The sequence below is a fragment of the Syngnathoides biaculeatus genome, chromosome 9 (genome assembly GCF_019802595.1).
Source record: "Syngnathoides biaculeatus isolate LvHL_M chromosome 9, ASM1980259v1, whole genome shotgun sequence".
NCBI classification, from domain to species: domain Eukaryota; kingdom Metazoa; phylum Chordata; class Actinopteri; order Syngnathiformes; family Syngnathidae; genus Syngnathoides; species Syngnathoides biaculeatus.
Window position 1 is genome coordinate 23,860,447 of NC_084648.1, and position 16,358 is coordinate 23,876,804.

Consider the following 16,358-nt stretch of genomic DNA (forward strand, 5'->3'; position numbering starts at 1 on the left):
CTTATACAGTGTATCAGTGAATCTCAGGTCAGTCTTCCCTGTCACCTCCAGTCCAGCTCCCACTAGTTCCTCAGCAAAATGTGGAGAGAATGTATTGAGAGTGAAGCTCAAGATGGGCAGAAAAGCTGAGGGGTCTCCTGCAGAAAGTCTGATATGAAATTGAAGTGTTATTTAAAAAACATAATCACAAAGAAATTACAACACATCACAAAAGCACCTAAAGATATTTACAATCATTTTAAGAAGATGCCATCCATCCATCCATCCATCCATCCACCAACTCACCCACCCATCCATCCATTTTCTACCACTTAGCCGAGGTTGGGTCGCAGGGACAGTAGCTTGAACTGGGACGCCCAGACTTCCCTCTCCCCAGCGATTTCATCCAGCTTTTCCGGGGGGATCCCGAGGTGTTCTCAGGCCAGCCAAGAGATGTACCCTGTGTTCATCTCCAGGTGGAATGTGCCCGGAACACCTAACCAGCGACATGTCCGGGAGACATTCAAATCAGATGCTCCAGCGACATCACCCGGCTCCTCTCAATGTGGAGGAGCAGCGCCTCTACTCTGAACTCCTCATGAATGGGCGAGCTTCTCACCCGCTCAAAGCAGGAGCCTGGACACCCTGTGGACTGACTTCGACTGCTTGATCTTGTTCTTTTTGTCATGACCCACAGCTTGGACCATAGTTGAGGTTAGGAATGTAGCACGACCGGCCAATTGAGAGCTTTGCCAATCGGCTTAGCTGCAGCTTTACAACAAAAGACCAATACAGAGTCTGCATGACTCCAGTTGTTCCACTGGTTTGCCTGTTGAACATCCGTTCCATTCTTCCCTCCATTGTGCAAAACACCCCATTTATACTTCAACTCCTCCACATGGAGCAGGATCTCATCCGCATCCTGGAGAAGGCACAGCATTCTTTTACGGCAGAGGATCATGATCTCAGATTTGGAGGTGCCTATTCTCATCCCAGTCGTTACACACAGTTGTTAACCGCTGCAGTGAGAGTTGGAGAACACAGATTGGAGAAGTCAACAGAACCACATCATCTGCAAAAAGCAGAGATGTAATACTGAGCCCACCAACCTGGACCCCCTCTACCCTTCATTGTGCGTGGAAATTTTGTCCATAAAAGTTATGAACAGAATTGGTGACAAAGCCGCACCCTTGACAATGTCCAACCCACACCGGAAAAGAGTCTCACTTACTGCCAGCAATGGCGAACTCCCATGTACCCTGGCAAGGGTGTAGTGTCGCAGCCCGGACGGAAACCACATTGCTCCTGGTGAATATGAGAGCCGACTTCCTGCAGGATCGTATATGAAAACACGCCGAATAGACCTTATCAGGAAGGCTGAGGAGTGTGAGCCCCCTGTAGTTGGAACAGACACGCTTGCCCCCCCATCTTAAAAAGGGGGACTCACACCCCAGAGGCACTGTCCCCGATATCCATGTGATGTTGCAGAAGTATGTAACAGCACAGCCTCACAACATCCAGAGCCTTTAGGAACTATGTGCGAAACTCATCCATCCCTGGGGCTTTGGCACTGAGGAATATTTCAACCACCATGGTGACCTCAACCCAAGAAATAGCAAAGCCCGCCTCAGAGAACCAGTACTCTGCTTCCTCATGGGGAAGCGTGTCGGTGGGAATTGAGGAGGTCTTCGAAGTATTCTCCCCACTAACTCACAATGTCCCGGCTTCAGCAAGCCCCTCATCCCAACTATACACATAGTTGATGGTGCATTGCTTTCCCCTCCTGAGACTCCTGACAGTAGACCAGAATTTCCTCAAAGCTGTCTGGAAGTCTTTTTCTATGGCCTCATTGCACCCTCCCAAACCTGTGTTTTGGCTTTTGCAATCAGCAAAGCTGGATTCCGCTTGCTCAGCTGCCGCAGGAGTTCCAAATGCAAAAAAAGCACAACAGGACTCGTTCTTCAGCTTGATGGTATTCTTCATTGTTGGTGTCCAGCAGCGGGTTTGGGGATTGCCGTCACAACAGGCATCTTACCTTACAGCCACAGCTCAAGTCAGCCGCCTTAGCAATGGTGGCGTGTAACATGCCCCTCCGCATCACCTAAAACATTAAGCAATGTACTGTCAGAGGTGGGAGTTGAAAATCCTCAGATCAGTTGACAGCTCCGCCCCTCTCTTCACCCGATGGTGTCCAAGACACGTGTCCCCAAGTTTGTTGACATGACCACAAAGTCGATCATACAACTGCGACTTGTGCTGTCCTGGTGCCAAGTGCATTTGTGGCCACCCTTTTGCTTGAACATTTTGTTATGGACAATCTGTCAAGAGCACAGAAGTCTAATAACGAAACACTATTCACTTTCTTCTCAATCATGACTTTCCAGGTTTCACTGTCACTACCCACGTGAGCACTTGAAGTCCCCCACAGAGCAATGGTGTCCCCAGAAGGAGCACTCGTCAGAGCCCCCTCTAAGGACTTTAAAAAAGCTGGGTACTGTGAACTCCTGTGTGATGCATTAGTTCAAACAACAGTCAGAAGCCGACCCGGGGAGTGAACACCAGACAACTTTGCTCCTTGAAGCATTGGGACACACAAAGACTTACTGCAACTGCCCCACCGTATTTGCTTTCGGTTTTCTAGAATAATGCAGGGACAACATTAACGGTGGCTTGGAGCCTCTATGCCGCTGTTTCGGGCCACCTCTTATATATAGACACGGCATGCGTGGGCAAGTACAAATGTCAAAGTCATTGAAATTTCTCACTTGGTGAAAACGGTCCAAAACTGTATTTTCAGTGTCAATCATATATTCCTCAATTACCAAAACTCCATGAGTAGATAAACAGGAATGCACTCGGGTTAGCCTTAACACCAAAGCTAACAGCGCTAGCCTCGTACAGAAGCTCACATTTTGGAGCCTGTAGAATGTTATTTTGCCCTCCCTGACCGTGCTTTGAGCTGTTTAGTCAAACTCTCAGTGATTTGTTACTTTCTTGGAAAACAAAAAAAATACCTTCCCTCTGAAAAGAAAAAAAAACATTTTGGAAAATGTTGTTTTTAATAAACAAATGTAATTGATGAGCCTCAAAAACAGGTATTGATGCGGTGCTGCTTGTGATCTGAATTCAGGGGACCACCATGCCACAGGTTGAGAGTTGAGTGCACGAACGGATTGGTTATTAGACCAGGATGTCGGGATAGCGACAGCAGCGAGCTTCCAAGGATTCTGAAAAGTGACAAACTAATTGCTTGCTACCGCGACTGCCCAAGCTATATTGGAAACACTCTCCACACACTTGTAGCCTATACAAACTGCACAAGCTATCTCAACACTATGCCGACTGCAACTCTATAAAAAGTAAAAATGAAAAACATTTTGAATCGAGCCTCCATGAGAGGATTAAATTGCTGTCAAATCTTGTGGTAAACTCTGAAGTGCTTCCCAAATCGGTCATGTGGACAGCGAGTTTAGACAATCAGTTCCGAAAGGAAGCCAGCCTTCATAAGTGCTTTGCTGGCACACCCACTTCATTACTCAAAACGTCTCAAAAACTCAGCACAACTCGTCACCCATTTCTCTTTATGAACACACTTGTTGGAATTTACTGTAAAAGTAATCACACAGCAAAAAATTTTACCCTTATTTTATATTTATTTTAAAAGCCATTGCTTTACAAATTGCCAGTTTAATGCTGACAGTCAATTGAAAACTATTATATGGGCTAGCGAATGGCGATTGGTCATGGGACGGATTTACCTTCAAACATCTTCATAAACACTGTAGTTACACCGACAGAGGGATTATAACAATACTCAAGGGCATATATTTGTTTATAAATATTATATATAGTATCACAACATTTTCTACTTTTTTAAACTTAAGGTACTTTTAAAAGGTAGTTTTTATTACTTTCTTCTTCTATTCCCTTCATCTTAGGGGTCGCCATAGCATATCATCTTTTTCCATTAAACCTATCTCCTGCATCTTCGTCTGTAACACCAACTGCTCTCATGTCTTCTTTCACAACATCCATCAACCTTCTCTATGGTCTTCCTCTCGCTCTTTTGCCTGGCAGCTCCATCCTCAGCACCCTTCTACCAATATACACACTCTCTCACTTCTGGACATGTCCAAACCATCGAAGTCTGCTCTCTTGAACCTTGTCTCCAAAAATCCAACTTTGGCTGTCCTTGTCACTCCCAGCAAGAACCTCAACATCTTCATTTCTGCCACCTCCAGTTCTGCTTCCCGTCGTCTCTTCAGTGCCACATCTCTAATCCATACATCATGGCCTCACCACCGTTTTATAAACTTTGCCCTTCATCCAAGCATAGACTCTTCTGTCACGTACACACCAGACACCTTCCACCGGCTGTTCCAACCTGCTTGGACCCATTTGTTCACCTCCTTACCGACCACATTCCCCATTGCTCTGGATTGTTGACCCCAAGTATTGGAAGTCGGCCGCCCTCGCTATCTCTTTTCCCTGGACCCTCACTCTTCCCCCTCCAGCTCTCTCATTCATGCACATATATTCTGTTTTACTTTGGCTGTTTCCCAGAGCTTTCACGGCTATACAGCTTTGGGGGACAGCTATAAAAAAAATCATCCATCCATCATTAACACTGCTTATCCTGGTTGGGGTCGCGGGGTACTGGAGCCTATCCCAGCTGACTCTGGGCAAACAGCAGACTATACAGTAAAAGTGAAAAAGTGTACATATTTATCACACACACACACTGGTTTCAAATCATCAAACCAATTTTAATTAGGCTGGGGCAAATACTTTTTTGCTGCACTGTGTAGACACGAGAACCATTTACACTCACATTCACACCGTCACTGAATGGGAAGTGAACCCAAGCTGGCTGCACCAAAGTTGGATGAGTTTACCACTACACCTTCAGTTACATCACAGAAATCCCTTAACACTAAGTTGTTACGGCCAGAACGCTGATACCTCCTAATTACAATATCATAGGTTTAGAGGCCCCGTAGCTCAGTGGTTAGAGCACTGGTTTGGTAAACCAGGGGTTGTGGGTTTGTATCCCACTGGGGCCTCCACTCCCTGAGAAGGGTTGCGTCAGGAAGGGCATCCGGCGTAAAAATTGTGCCAAACATATATATGCGTTCATCTGAGATGATACGCTGTGGCGACCCCGAAAGGGACAAGCCGAAAGAAACACACACACTTTGGCTAATCTTCATTCCTCTCATTTCCAGTGCATGTCTCCATCTTTGTAATTGTTCCTCCATCTGATCTCTGCTTTAACTGCCCATGACAATGTCATCTGTGAACATCTTCGTCCAAGGAGATTCCAGCTCAATCTCATCAGTCAGCCTATCCATTACCGCAGCAAACATGAAGGAGCTCAGAGCTGATCCGTAATGCAGTCCCACCTCCACCTTAAATTCTTCTGTCACACCTATGGCACACTTCATCACTGTTCTACTCCCCTCATACATGTCCTGTACTATTCTAACATATTTGTCCGCCACAACTGGCTTATGCAGTAACACAGTTCCTGTCTTGGTACTCTGTCATAGGCTCTCTCTAGATCCATACAGACACAATGTAGCTCCTTCTGACCTTCCCTGTATTTTCACACTTCCATGCTCAAGGCAAATAATGCATCTCTGGTACGCTTTCTAGGAATGAAACAATACTGTTGCTTGCAGATAATTACTTCTGTCCCAAGTCTAGCCTCCACTACTCTTCCATAACGTCATTGTGTGGCTGATTAACTTTATTCCTCTATAGGTCCCAAAGCTTGGCACATCGCCTTCATTCTTAAAAATGGGAACCAACACACTTTTCCTCCATTCTTCTGGCATCTTCTCCCCTGCTAGTATTCTGTTGAATCAGTTGTTCAAAAACTCCACAGCCACCTCTGAAAATTGCATCTATACCTCCACCTCCATTCTAACTTCCCCCTTACTTATTGTCTCTTCCTGGTCCTTCACACTTGTCACTTTTACTCTTCCTTCTCTCAGGCTACTGCACTTTTTGGACTGGATTGGCTAACAAGATAGCGGGGTGCACGGGTGCAGCGGCTCTTAGCTCTGCAGCTTGGTGCTTTTTCCTTATTATTATTTTGGCTCTACCTGTGGATTACTATAAAGCCATGGTCACATATAGCTTCCAGGACCTGGTCAATCTGGGACTGGAGTGTAACTTATCAATAAGAAAGGAGGACAAAAGGAAAACAATATTCCGGAGGACAATGCGAGATCACCGGGATCTCCGTTTCTTCACTTCCTTACCACACTCACAATTGCTCTGGATTGTTGACCCTAAATATTTGAAGTCGTCCACCCTCGCTATCTCTTTTCCCTGTAGCCTCACTCTTCCCCCTCCACTTTTCTCATTCACGCACATATATTCTGTTTAAGTTCGGCTAATCTTCATTCCTCTCCTTTCCAGTGCATGTCTCCATCTTTCTAATTGTTCCTCTGCATGCTCCCTGCTTTCACTGCATATCACAATATCATCTGCGAACATCATGGTGTAAGGGGATTCGAGTCTAACCTAATCTGTCAGCCTATCCATTACCACTGCAAACAGGAAGGGGCTCAGAGCTGATCCCTGAGGCAGTCCCACCTCCACCTAAGGCACACCTCACCATTGTTCTGCTGCCATCATACATGTCCTATACTATTTTAACGTACTTCTCTGCCACGCCAGACTTACGCATGCACAGTTCCTCTCTTGGTACTCTGTCATAGGCTTTCTCTAGATCCACAAAGACACAATGTAGCTCCTTCTGACCTTCTCTGTACTTTTCCACGAGCATCCTCAAGGCAAATAATGCATCTGTGGTACCCTTTCTAGGCATGAAACCATACTGTTGCTCGCAGATACTTACTTCTGTCCTGAGACTAGCCTCCACTACTCTTTCCAATAACTTCATTGTGTGGCTCATCAACTTTATTCCTCTATAGTTCCCATAGGTCTGAACATCCCCTTTGTTCTTAAAAATGGGAACTAGAACACTTTTCCTCCATTCTTCAGGCATCTTTTCGCCCGCTAGTATTCTGTTGAATAAGTTGGTCAAAATCTCCACAGCCATCTCTCCAAATTGCATCCATACCTCTACCGGTATGTCATCAGGACCAACTGCCTTTCCATTTTTCATCCTTTGTAGTGCCTTTCTGACTTCCCCCTTAGTAATCATTTCCACTTCCTGGTCCTTCACTCTTGCCTCTTCAACTCTACCTTCTCTCTCATTTTCTTCATTCATCAACTTCTCAAAGTTTTCTTTCCATCTATTTAGCACACTACCGGCACCAGTCAACACATTTCCATCTCTATCCTTAATCACCCTAACCTTCTGCACATCCTTCCCATCTCTATCCCTCTGTCTGGCCAACCTGTAGAGATCCTTTTCTCCTACTTTCGTGTCCAACCTGGTGTACATGTCTTCATATGCCTCTTGTTTAGCCTTTGCCACCTCTACCTTTGCCCTACGTCGCATCTCGATGTACTCCTTTCGCCTCTCCTCAGTCCTCTTAGTATCCCACTTCTTCTTCGCTAATCTCTTTCCTTGTATGACTCCCTGTATTTTGGGGTTCCACCACCAAGTCTCCTTCTCCCCTTTCCTACCAGATGACACACCAAGTACTCTCCTGCCTGTCTCTCTGATCACCTTGGCTGTCGTCGTCCAGTCTTCCGGGAGCTTCGGTTGTCCATCGAGAGCCTGTCTCACCTCTTTCCGGAAGGCCGCACAACATTCTTCCTTTCTCAGCTTCCACCACATGGTTCTCTGCTATACCTTTGTCTTCTTAATCTTCCTACCCACCACCAGAATCATCCTACATACTACCATCCTATGCTGTCGAGCTACACTTTCCCCTACCACTACTTTACAGTCAGTAACCTCCTTCAGATTACATCGTCTGCACAAAATATAATATACCTGCGTAGTTCTACCTCCGCTCTTGTAGGTCACTATATGTTCCTCCCTCTTCTGGAAATAAGTGTTCACTACAGCCATCTCCATCCTTTTTGCAAAGTCCACCACCATCTGCCCTTCAAAGTTCCTTTCCTGGATGCCGTACTTACCCATCACTTCTTCATCGCCCCTGTTTCCTTTACCAATATGTCCATTACAATCTGCACCAATCACAACTCTCTCGCTGTCTGGGATGCTCAGAACTACTTCATCTAGTTCCTTCCAGAATTTCTCTTTCAACTCTAGGTCACATCCTACCTGTGGTGCATAGCCGCTAACCACATTATACATAACACCCTCAATTTGAAATTTTAGTCTCATCACTCGATCTGATACTCTTTTCACCTCCAAGACATTCTTAGCCAGCTCTTCTTTTAAAATAACCCCGACTATATTTCTCTTCCCATCTACTCCGTGGTAGAATAATTTAAACCCTCCTCCCAAACTTCTAGCCTTACTACCTTTCCACCTGCTCTCTTGGATGCACAGAATATCAACCTTTCTCTTAATCATCATGTCAACCAACTCCTGAGCTTTTCCTGTCATAGTCCCAACATTCAAAGTCCCTACACTCAGTTGTAGGCTCTGTGCATTCCTCTTTTTCTTCTCACGCTGGATCCGGTTTCCTCCTCTTCTTTGTCTTCGACCCACAGTAGCTGAATTTCCACCGACGCCCTGCAGGTTAGCAGTGCCGGGGGCGGGCGTTGTTAACCCGGGCCACGACCGATCCGGTATGGGATTCTTTAGATGAACGCTCATAATTGTTTGGCACAGTTTTTACGCCGGATGCCCTTCCTGACGCAACCCTCTGCATTTATCCGGGCTTGGGACCGGCCTACAGATTGCACTGGTTTGTGCCCCCATAGGGCTGTATTGCTCGGATGAAGGACAAAGTTTATAAAACAGTGGTGAGGCCATGATGCCATGGCCATGACACCAGCCATGGTGTACGGATTAGAGATGGTGCCACTGAAGAAATAACAGGAAGCAGAACTGGAGGTAGCAGAAATGAAGATGCATAGGTTCTCGCTTGGAGTGAACAGGTTGGAAAGGATGAGAAATTATTTCATTAGAGGGGCAGCCAAAGTTGCATGTTTTGGAGACAGGGTTAGAGAGAGCAGACTCCGATGGTGTGGACATGTTCAGAGGGGAGAGAGTAAGTATATTGGTAGAAGTGTGCTGAGGATGGAGCTGCCAGGCAAAAGAGCGAGAGGAAGACCAAAGAAAAGGTTGATGGATGTTGTGAAAGAGGACATGAGGACAGTGAGTGTTAGAAAGGAAGATGCACGAGATAGGCTTAGATGTAAAAAGATGACACGCTGTGGTGACCCCTAACGGGACAAGCTAAAAGGAAATGAAGAAAAAGAAAAAGAAGCAGAAGCTACAACTGCGAATCCCCAATGTTGCAGTTTTGCTAGCAGGCCGCACACTACATCGAAGAGATGGAACCAAAGACTCCGGTAAATCCAGAGGGGGAGGGGCTTTGTGTCGATGTGCCCAACGAATGGTGTTCTAACAGCAGGATCATCGACACCCACTCTTCTCCTGAGTTAGAGGTCCTTGCAGTTTCGTGCAGACCCTTTTATCTACCTAGGGAGCTGACAGTGGTCATTGTGGTAGCTGTTTATAACCCGCCGGATGCTAACATTAGCGCAGCACTTAGCAGTCTGTTCATGACGGTAAACAAACAGCAGCACACCCACCCTGACGGAGTATTGATTTTTGCTGGTCACGTCAACCAAGCGTGTTTATAGACCGTCTCACCCAAATTATTTGTCCAGCGTGTGACGTGTCCCACCAGAGGAGACAAAACCCTGGACAATGTTTACTCCAATATTAAACATGCATACAGGGCCTCCCCACTCCCACATCTTGCTGGATCCGATCATGTCTGTGTCACCCTTGCGCCCACATAAATCCCCCTACGTAAACAAACAAGGCCTCAAACAAAGACAATTAAAACATGGCCTGAGAATGCATTACCTCAGGTGCAGGACTGTTTTTCATGCACAGTTTAGGAATTATTTGAACACCAGAACCTCCAGGAACACAGATACTGTTCTTGCTATGACTGTTAATATACTTATCTGGGTTTTCCCCAAACAAAAATCCTGGATGACCCGAGAGACTAAGGCACTATTGAGATGTCGCAATGCCGCCTTCAGGACAGGGGACAAGGCACAGTACAGTGCTGCTGAGGCGACTTAAAGAGGGGCATCGTAGTGGCCTACAAAAGAAATATTGAGGAGTGCTTCACAGAAAACAACTCAAAAAAGATGTGGGAGGGATGACAACACATCAAAAACTACAACAGAAAGAACAGGATGTGTGCCAGAAACACAGACGCCTTGCCAGCAGAGGAACTAACCCGTTTCTTTGCCCGTTTTGAGATGGACAGATTAAACCCAGGCTCATCACAACCACCTCCCATCAGCAGCACACTGACGCTTCAAGAACATGAAGTGAGAGGCGTCCTCAGGATTGAAAACACCAGAAAAGCTGCTGGCCCAGACGGAGTGCCGGGAAAGGTACTGAAGGGGTCTGCTGATCAGCAGATGGGTGTTTTCACAAAAATCTTCAACAGCTCCCTGCAACAATCAACCATTCCATCCTGCCTGAAATCTGTAACAATCATCCCCATCTAAAAAATAAAAAAAAAAATAAAAAAAAAAAATCAGCCATTGACAGTCTAAATGATTTTAGGCGTGTTGCACTCACAGCTTTGATCACGAAGTGCTTTGAGAGGCTGGTTGCCCGCCACATAAGGGGCTCACTTCTTCCCTCATTCAACCAATACCAGTTTCCCTGGAGAGGAAACCGGTCCATCGACGATGCTATTGCAATAGCTCTCCCCACTGCATTGAGCCACCTGGAATGCCAAGGGAACCACGTCAGGACGTTTTTCATTTACTTTAGCTCAGCCTTTAATACCATCATCCCAGGTATTTTGGTTGACAAACTCTCCCTCCTTGGACTATCTCCTTCCATCTGCTGGATTAAAGACTTCCTCACACACCGTCCAGTCTCTCAGACTTGGCCCATACCTCTCTTCCTCAATCACCCTCAGCACCGGATCCCCCCCAAGGCTGCGTAATGAGCCCTCTGCTGTACTCCTGTACACACATGACTGCATACCAGCCCATCCCAGCAACGCCATTATCAACCATGCTAATAGCACCGTGATCGACCGCATCACAAAAGGAGATGAGTCTGGCTACAGAGACGAGATTGGAAAATTGTCAAAGTGGTGTTCTGCAAACAACCTCACACTGAACACCAAATAGACGAAGGAAATCTTCCTGGTCTTCCGGAAGTGTGGTGTCGACCTGGTCCCACTCTTCATCAATGGGGAGTGTGTGGAGAGGGTCCACTCCTTCAGATTTCTGGGAATCTACATCACTGACAAACTCACCTGGACTGTAAATACCACACGGTGGTGAAAAAGGCCCACCTGCAACTTGGAAGCTAAGCAGGCGTTCTACAGAACCACTGTGGAGAGCATCCTCACATAGTGGATGATAGTGTGATAGGCTGGATATACAGCAGCAGACAGGAAAGCTCTTCAAAGAGTGATCAACAGTGCCCAGTAGATCACTGGCTGCTCTCTGGTATCACAGTAGATCAACTAATATTGTAAAGGACTCTTCACATCCTGGTCACCACCTGTTTAACCTGCTGCCTTCTAAACACCGACAACCAGATTCAAAGACAGCTTTTTCCCCAGAGCCATCAACTCCTTGAATTCAAAACCAATGAACATATCAATACTGTAATGTCATATTATGCAACTGCACTTTTGTTTGCTTTTCTTGGTTTTAATCATTTACCACTATGTGGATGTATTTATTTATTTTATGGAAGAATTTTAACTGTTGTTTTTACCCAAGATATTCTACTTTCATCCTATTTTATTCATGCATTTACCCTGTGGAGAAGCGCTCATCATTTCGTTGTATGCACAACATACAATGACATTAATGACTTTTGAGTGATTGATTTTTGATCGCTCATTTTCTTCATCAACTTCTCAAAGTATTCTTTTCATCTATTTAGCACACTGCTGGAACCAGTCAAAATGTTTCCATCTCTATCCTTCTTCACCCTTTACCTGCTGCTCACACTTAACATCCCAATCCTCGCCTGGCCAATGTGTCTAGACCCTTTGCTCCTTCTTTCGTGTCCAACCTGGTGTCGTCATATGTCTCTTGTTTAGCCTTTGCCACCTTTATCTTTGCCCTACGTCGCATCTCAATGCATTCCTTCCGCCTCTCCTCAGTCCTCTCCCTGTCCCACTTCTTCTTTGCTAATCTTGTTTTTTGTATGACTTCTTGTATTTCGGGGTGCCACTACAAAGAGATCGACTTGTAGTTGTCCAGTCTTCCGGGAGCTCCTCCTGTCCATTGAGAGCCTGTCTCACCTCTTTCTGAAAGGCGGGACAACATTCTTCCTTTCTCAGTGACTGACTGCTCTATCTTTGTCTTCTTAATCTTCCTACCCACCACCATCCTATGCTGTCAAGCTACACTTTATCCTACCACTACTTTACAGTCAGTAACCTCTTTCAGATTACATCGTCTGCACAAAATATAATTTACCTCCGTGCTTTTACCTCTGCTCTTGTAGGTCACTCTATGTTCCTGCCTGTTCTGGAAAAAAGGTGTTTACTACTGCGATTTCCATCCTTTTTGCAAAGTCCACCACCATCTGGCCCTCAAAGTTCCTTTTGTGGATGTCGTACTTACCCATCACTCCTTCATCGCCCCTGTTTCCTTCACCAACATGTCCATTACAATCTGTACTAGTCATAACTCACTCTCTGTCTGGGATGCTCAGAACTACTTCATCTAGTCCCTTCCAGAATTTCTCTTTCAACTCTAGGTCACATCATTCCGGTGGGGCATAGTCGCTTATACCATTATACATAACACCCTCAATTTCAAATTTCAACCTCATCACTCAATCTGATACTCGTTTCCCCTCCAAGACATTCTTAGCCAGCTCTTCCCTTAAAATAACATCTACTCCATTTCTTTTCCCATCTAATCTGTGGTAAAATAATTTAAATCCTGCTCCTAAAGTTCTTGCCTTACTACCTTTCCATCTGCCCTCTTGGATGCACAATATATCAACCTTTCTCCTAATCATCATGTCAACCAACTCCTGATCTTTTCCTGTCATAGTCTCAACATTCAAAGTCCCTACACTCAGTTGTAGGCTCTGTGCATCCCTCTTCTTCTTCTGATGACGACTCTGGTTTGCTCCTATTCTTTGTCTTCGACCCACAGTAGCTGAATTTCCACCAACGCCCTGCAGGTTAGCGGTGCCGGGGATGGGCGTTGTTAACAGAGGCCACAACCGATCGGTATGGGATTCTTTAGATGAACGCTCATATTTGTTTGGCACAATTTTTACCCTGGATGCCCTTCCTGACGCAACCCTCCGGGACCAGCCTACAGATTGCACTGGCTTGTGCCCCCATAGGGGTGCATTGTCAATTTATTATTATTATCATCAATTCTTCAATGTGTGTCATATACAGAGGGTTGAAACTATGGTACTCAAAGGCCCACAGAGCTACAAAAGACAATAAAATCATACAAATTATAACCTCAATAAAAAAGGTAAACTATGCTATTTACTTTATAAGAAGTATTAATTAAATGTGTAAATATCAAAGAGTTCAGGTGATGTGTGCAAAATAGTCAAGGTCAGAGAACCAAGGCAAACAAGACATCTATAAATGAGACAAAACCCCTCAGCTTCTGAAGTGGCTGGTACAACCCTGAGTCTGATGGGAGTATGTACATCGGGGTCGTCAGAGTTCAGGTTGACAGTAGGCATTTGTCTTAAAGGAAGCAGAGCATTGGATATATTTGTAAATTGTGCGCTTCCTGCACTATGGAACTTCAGGAAATTCAGAGCGCTGTCAGAGAGTGGCATTCGTTTACTCAGAGACCCATACACTATAAGTACCGTTCTGTCTCTTTTAGTCATATCAGCCAGAGCGTCAGGCAGGATAAGATGTTTACACGCAAAACTGACCCATTCCACCCACCAACAAGCTCGCTCATAAATAACACATAAAATGGGAGTCCACTCTGACTCTCTGAACACTGAACTCTCAGAGAACAGTGAGAGTCACCTTGGATTTCCAAACATATTCAATATTAAATATAGCTGCTTGCTTACAGCGGCACTGTGGGGCAGCTGTAGAGCGTTGGCCTCATAGTTCTGAGGACCAGATTTCAAATCCCGGCCCCACCTCTGTTGACTTTGCATGTTCTCCCCATGGCTGTGTGGGTTTCCTTCGGGCACTCTGGTTTCTACACTCTAAATTGCCCTGTGAGGTGTGATTGTGAGTGCTGTCAGTCTCTACGTGCCCTGCGTTTGGCTGGAAACCAATACGGGATGTACCCTGCCTCCTACCTGATGACAGGTGGGATTGACTCCAGCACTCCCACAACCCTCGTGACGATCAGCGGCACAGAAAATGGATGGATGGTTGGCTGCATGCCCGCATTGTACCACACTACCCCTAAGACAGGAGTGTCAAACTCATTTTTGCCATGGGCCGCATTGTAGCTACGTTTTTCCTCAAAGTGTTGTTAGGACTGTGAAACCATAGAAATCTTGAAATGCCTGATCAAATATACACACAAAATTTATGAACAAGTTTTGCAATCAGAAACCATGGGTAATGGTTGATGTTAGGTAACACAAAAATGCATGTATCTAAATGTAATTTATTATATATGACAATTTGATATTTTGGCACAGATTTTCACAAGAATCATGGAATTTAACACAGATGATTTGTCTTCGCGGGCAACATAAAATCATGTGGTGGACTGGATCTGGCCCCTGGGCTTTGATTTTGACACCCGTGCCTGAAGACGTCAAGGCGCACACAGCAGACAGTAATTGTATTATTGACTGTCAGATGAAATCAAACTTAAGTTTTCCTGTGTTCACGTTTCTTAGGATAAACAAAATTATTTCTATTAGCGAAATGGCGGAATAATTCATAAATGAAGGTCACGGAGTTGGTGACCACTGATGTATGTTCATGTTATGAAAAGATTAACAGTTAAACACCTACCCATCACGGTCGACATGTCCAGGATATTTCACTATTCGCAAGAGAGTTTCCAATTTACGAAGACAGCCTTGCACGTCTCCAGTGGGGAGCATTTTTGACTTTCAAAACTAAGACAAGTACAACCCTTCAAAAAAAGAACATTTATGTCGCTTTTTGGAACTTCTTTCAACATTTTGTAACACAACAAAAATGTACGATAACGTCATAATTAACTGCTTACCTTAACTAGCTCTTGACGTAACTAAACCGACTATTAAACGTGTACGAACGGCAACGTTGAATTTAAAAATTTGTTGCTACCGGGATTCAATGAGAAGGATTGGCTCCCCTTCTCACGTGGTTTAATGACGAAATACATGTCCCGCTAAATTAAATTAATAAATCTGGTTTTAAAATGTCTGACTGTGTATTTGTAAAATAAATAGTCATAACAGAAATATATAGTTGACAAAGTAGTTACGGATGTCCGTTGAATCCTTTTCCTCAACGAGCGCAGGAAAGGGTAGGGCAGGAATACCAGGGAGAGGAGGAGGAGCAGGAGGGTTTTACATATGATAGTTGTTATCGACAGAATGGAGGTCTCCTCCACAACCAAGAAACATTTTCTTGACTCGCGCTGTATTTATTGCTATGTAGCAGAATGACGACTAAATAAACCTTGCTCCAACAACTATAGTTGCAGCTCTGCTTGTGTGCAGACCGAGTTGTCGCAGGAATCTTTGAACTCAGGTAGGTGTATCGTGTTTTAGTGTAGCCCGTTATTCTCTTCAACATTCATGTCAAAGACACTTCATAAATCAACTTTAATGCTCAAGCAACTGCGAAATAAATCGACACTATCCTCGTAAATCTAGTACTAGCTTGCGAAGCTAAATCATCAAATTGGGATAGCACATCCAACCAATAGCTTTAAAAATGTAATGCACACGTGACGCGTACATCGTAATTCATTGGACAGAGGGTGGGACGACGTGACCACCCACCAATGAGGCTTGAATTTCAATCGTTGATGTTTACGACAGTCTGGGATTGTTTTTGCAACACAGCTGACGTTTCTGGCCATGGAAGGACGGTCAACTTACTGAAAAGACTCATTAGCTTGTTGCTTACACGCGCACGTACCCTCAAAACTGACAACATACGCGGAACACTTTGGAATAGTCACAGCCTGGTTACAACTGCGATATTCGTCGTGTAAACTGATGTTTAGAGTCATTATTAATGTTGAGAGGTGCAGGCAATAATTCAATGCAACTTGTTGTGTGTCGTCTTCCTTAGTACTCAATTAGGTAAGACATCAAGCCACGAAGCAGACTTTTTGGTATT

At 44.9% G+C, this 16,358-nt stretch overlaps 2 protein-coding genes across 16 annotated transcripts in view; one reads left to right on the top strand and one right to left on the bottom strand.

Annotated features, from left to right (window-relative positions):
• cep44 (centrosomal protein 44) overlaps positions 1–15,617 on the bottom strand; it is a 71,877-nt gene extending 56,260 nt beyond the window's left edge. For 9 of the 13 annotated variants that reach the window (XM_061830341.1, XM_061830337.1, XM_061830330.1 and 6 more), the window contains exons 1-4: positions 15,253–15,382; positions 15,033–15,156; positions 14,360–14,468; positions 1–148 (exon numbers count right to left, since the gene is read on the bottom strand). In XM_061830341.1, coding sequence (XP_061686325.1) covers positions 1–148; positions 14,360–14,468; positions 15,033–15,048 — 273 coding nt within the window. In that variant the 5' untranslated portion in view covers positions 15,049–15,156; positions 15,253–15,382. Of the gene's footprint in view, positions 149–14,359; positions 14,469–15,032; positions 15,157–15,252; positions 15,383–15,492 lie in introns of those variants that run through there. The other 4 variants (XM_061830339.1, XM_061830334.1, XM_061830331.1 and 1 more) reach the window with 3 other exon arrangements.
• The window catches only part of fbxo8 (F-box protein 8), a 57,265-nt gene continuing 56,244 nt past the window's right edge, over positions 15,338–16,358 (top strand). The window contains exon 1 of one of the 3 annotated variants that reach the window (XR_009796475.1): positions 15,338–15,761. The gene's annotated coding sequence lies outside the window, so the exon portion shown is untranslated. Of the gene's footprint in view, positions 15,762–16,035; positions 16,322–16,358 lie in introns of those variants that run through there. The other 2 variants (XR_009796478.1, XR_009796474.1) reach the window with 2 other exon arrangements.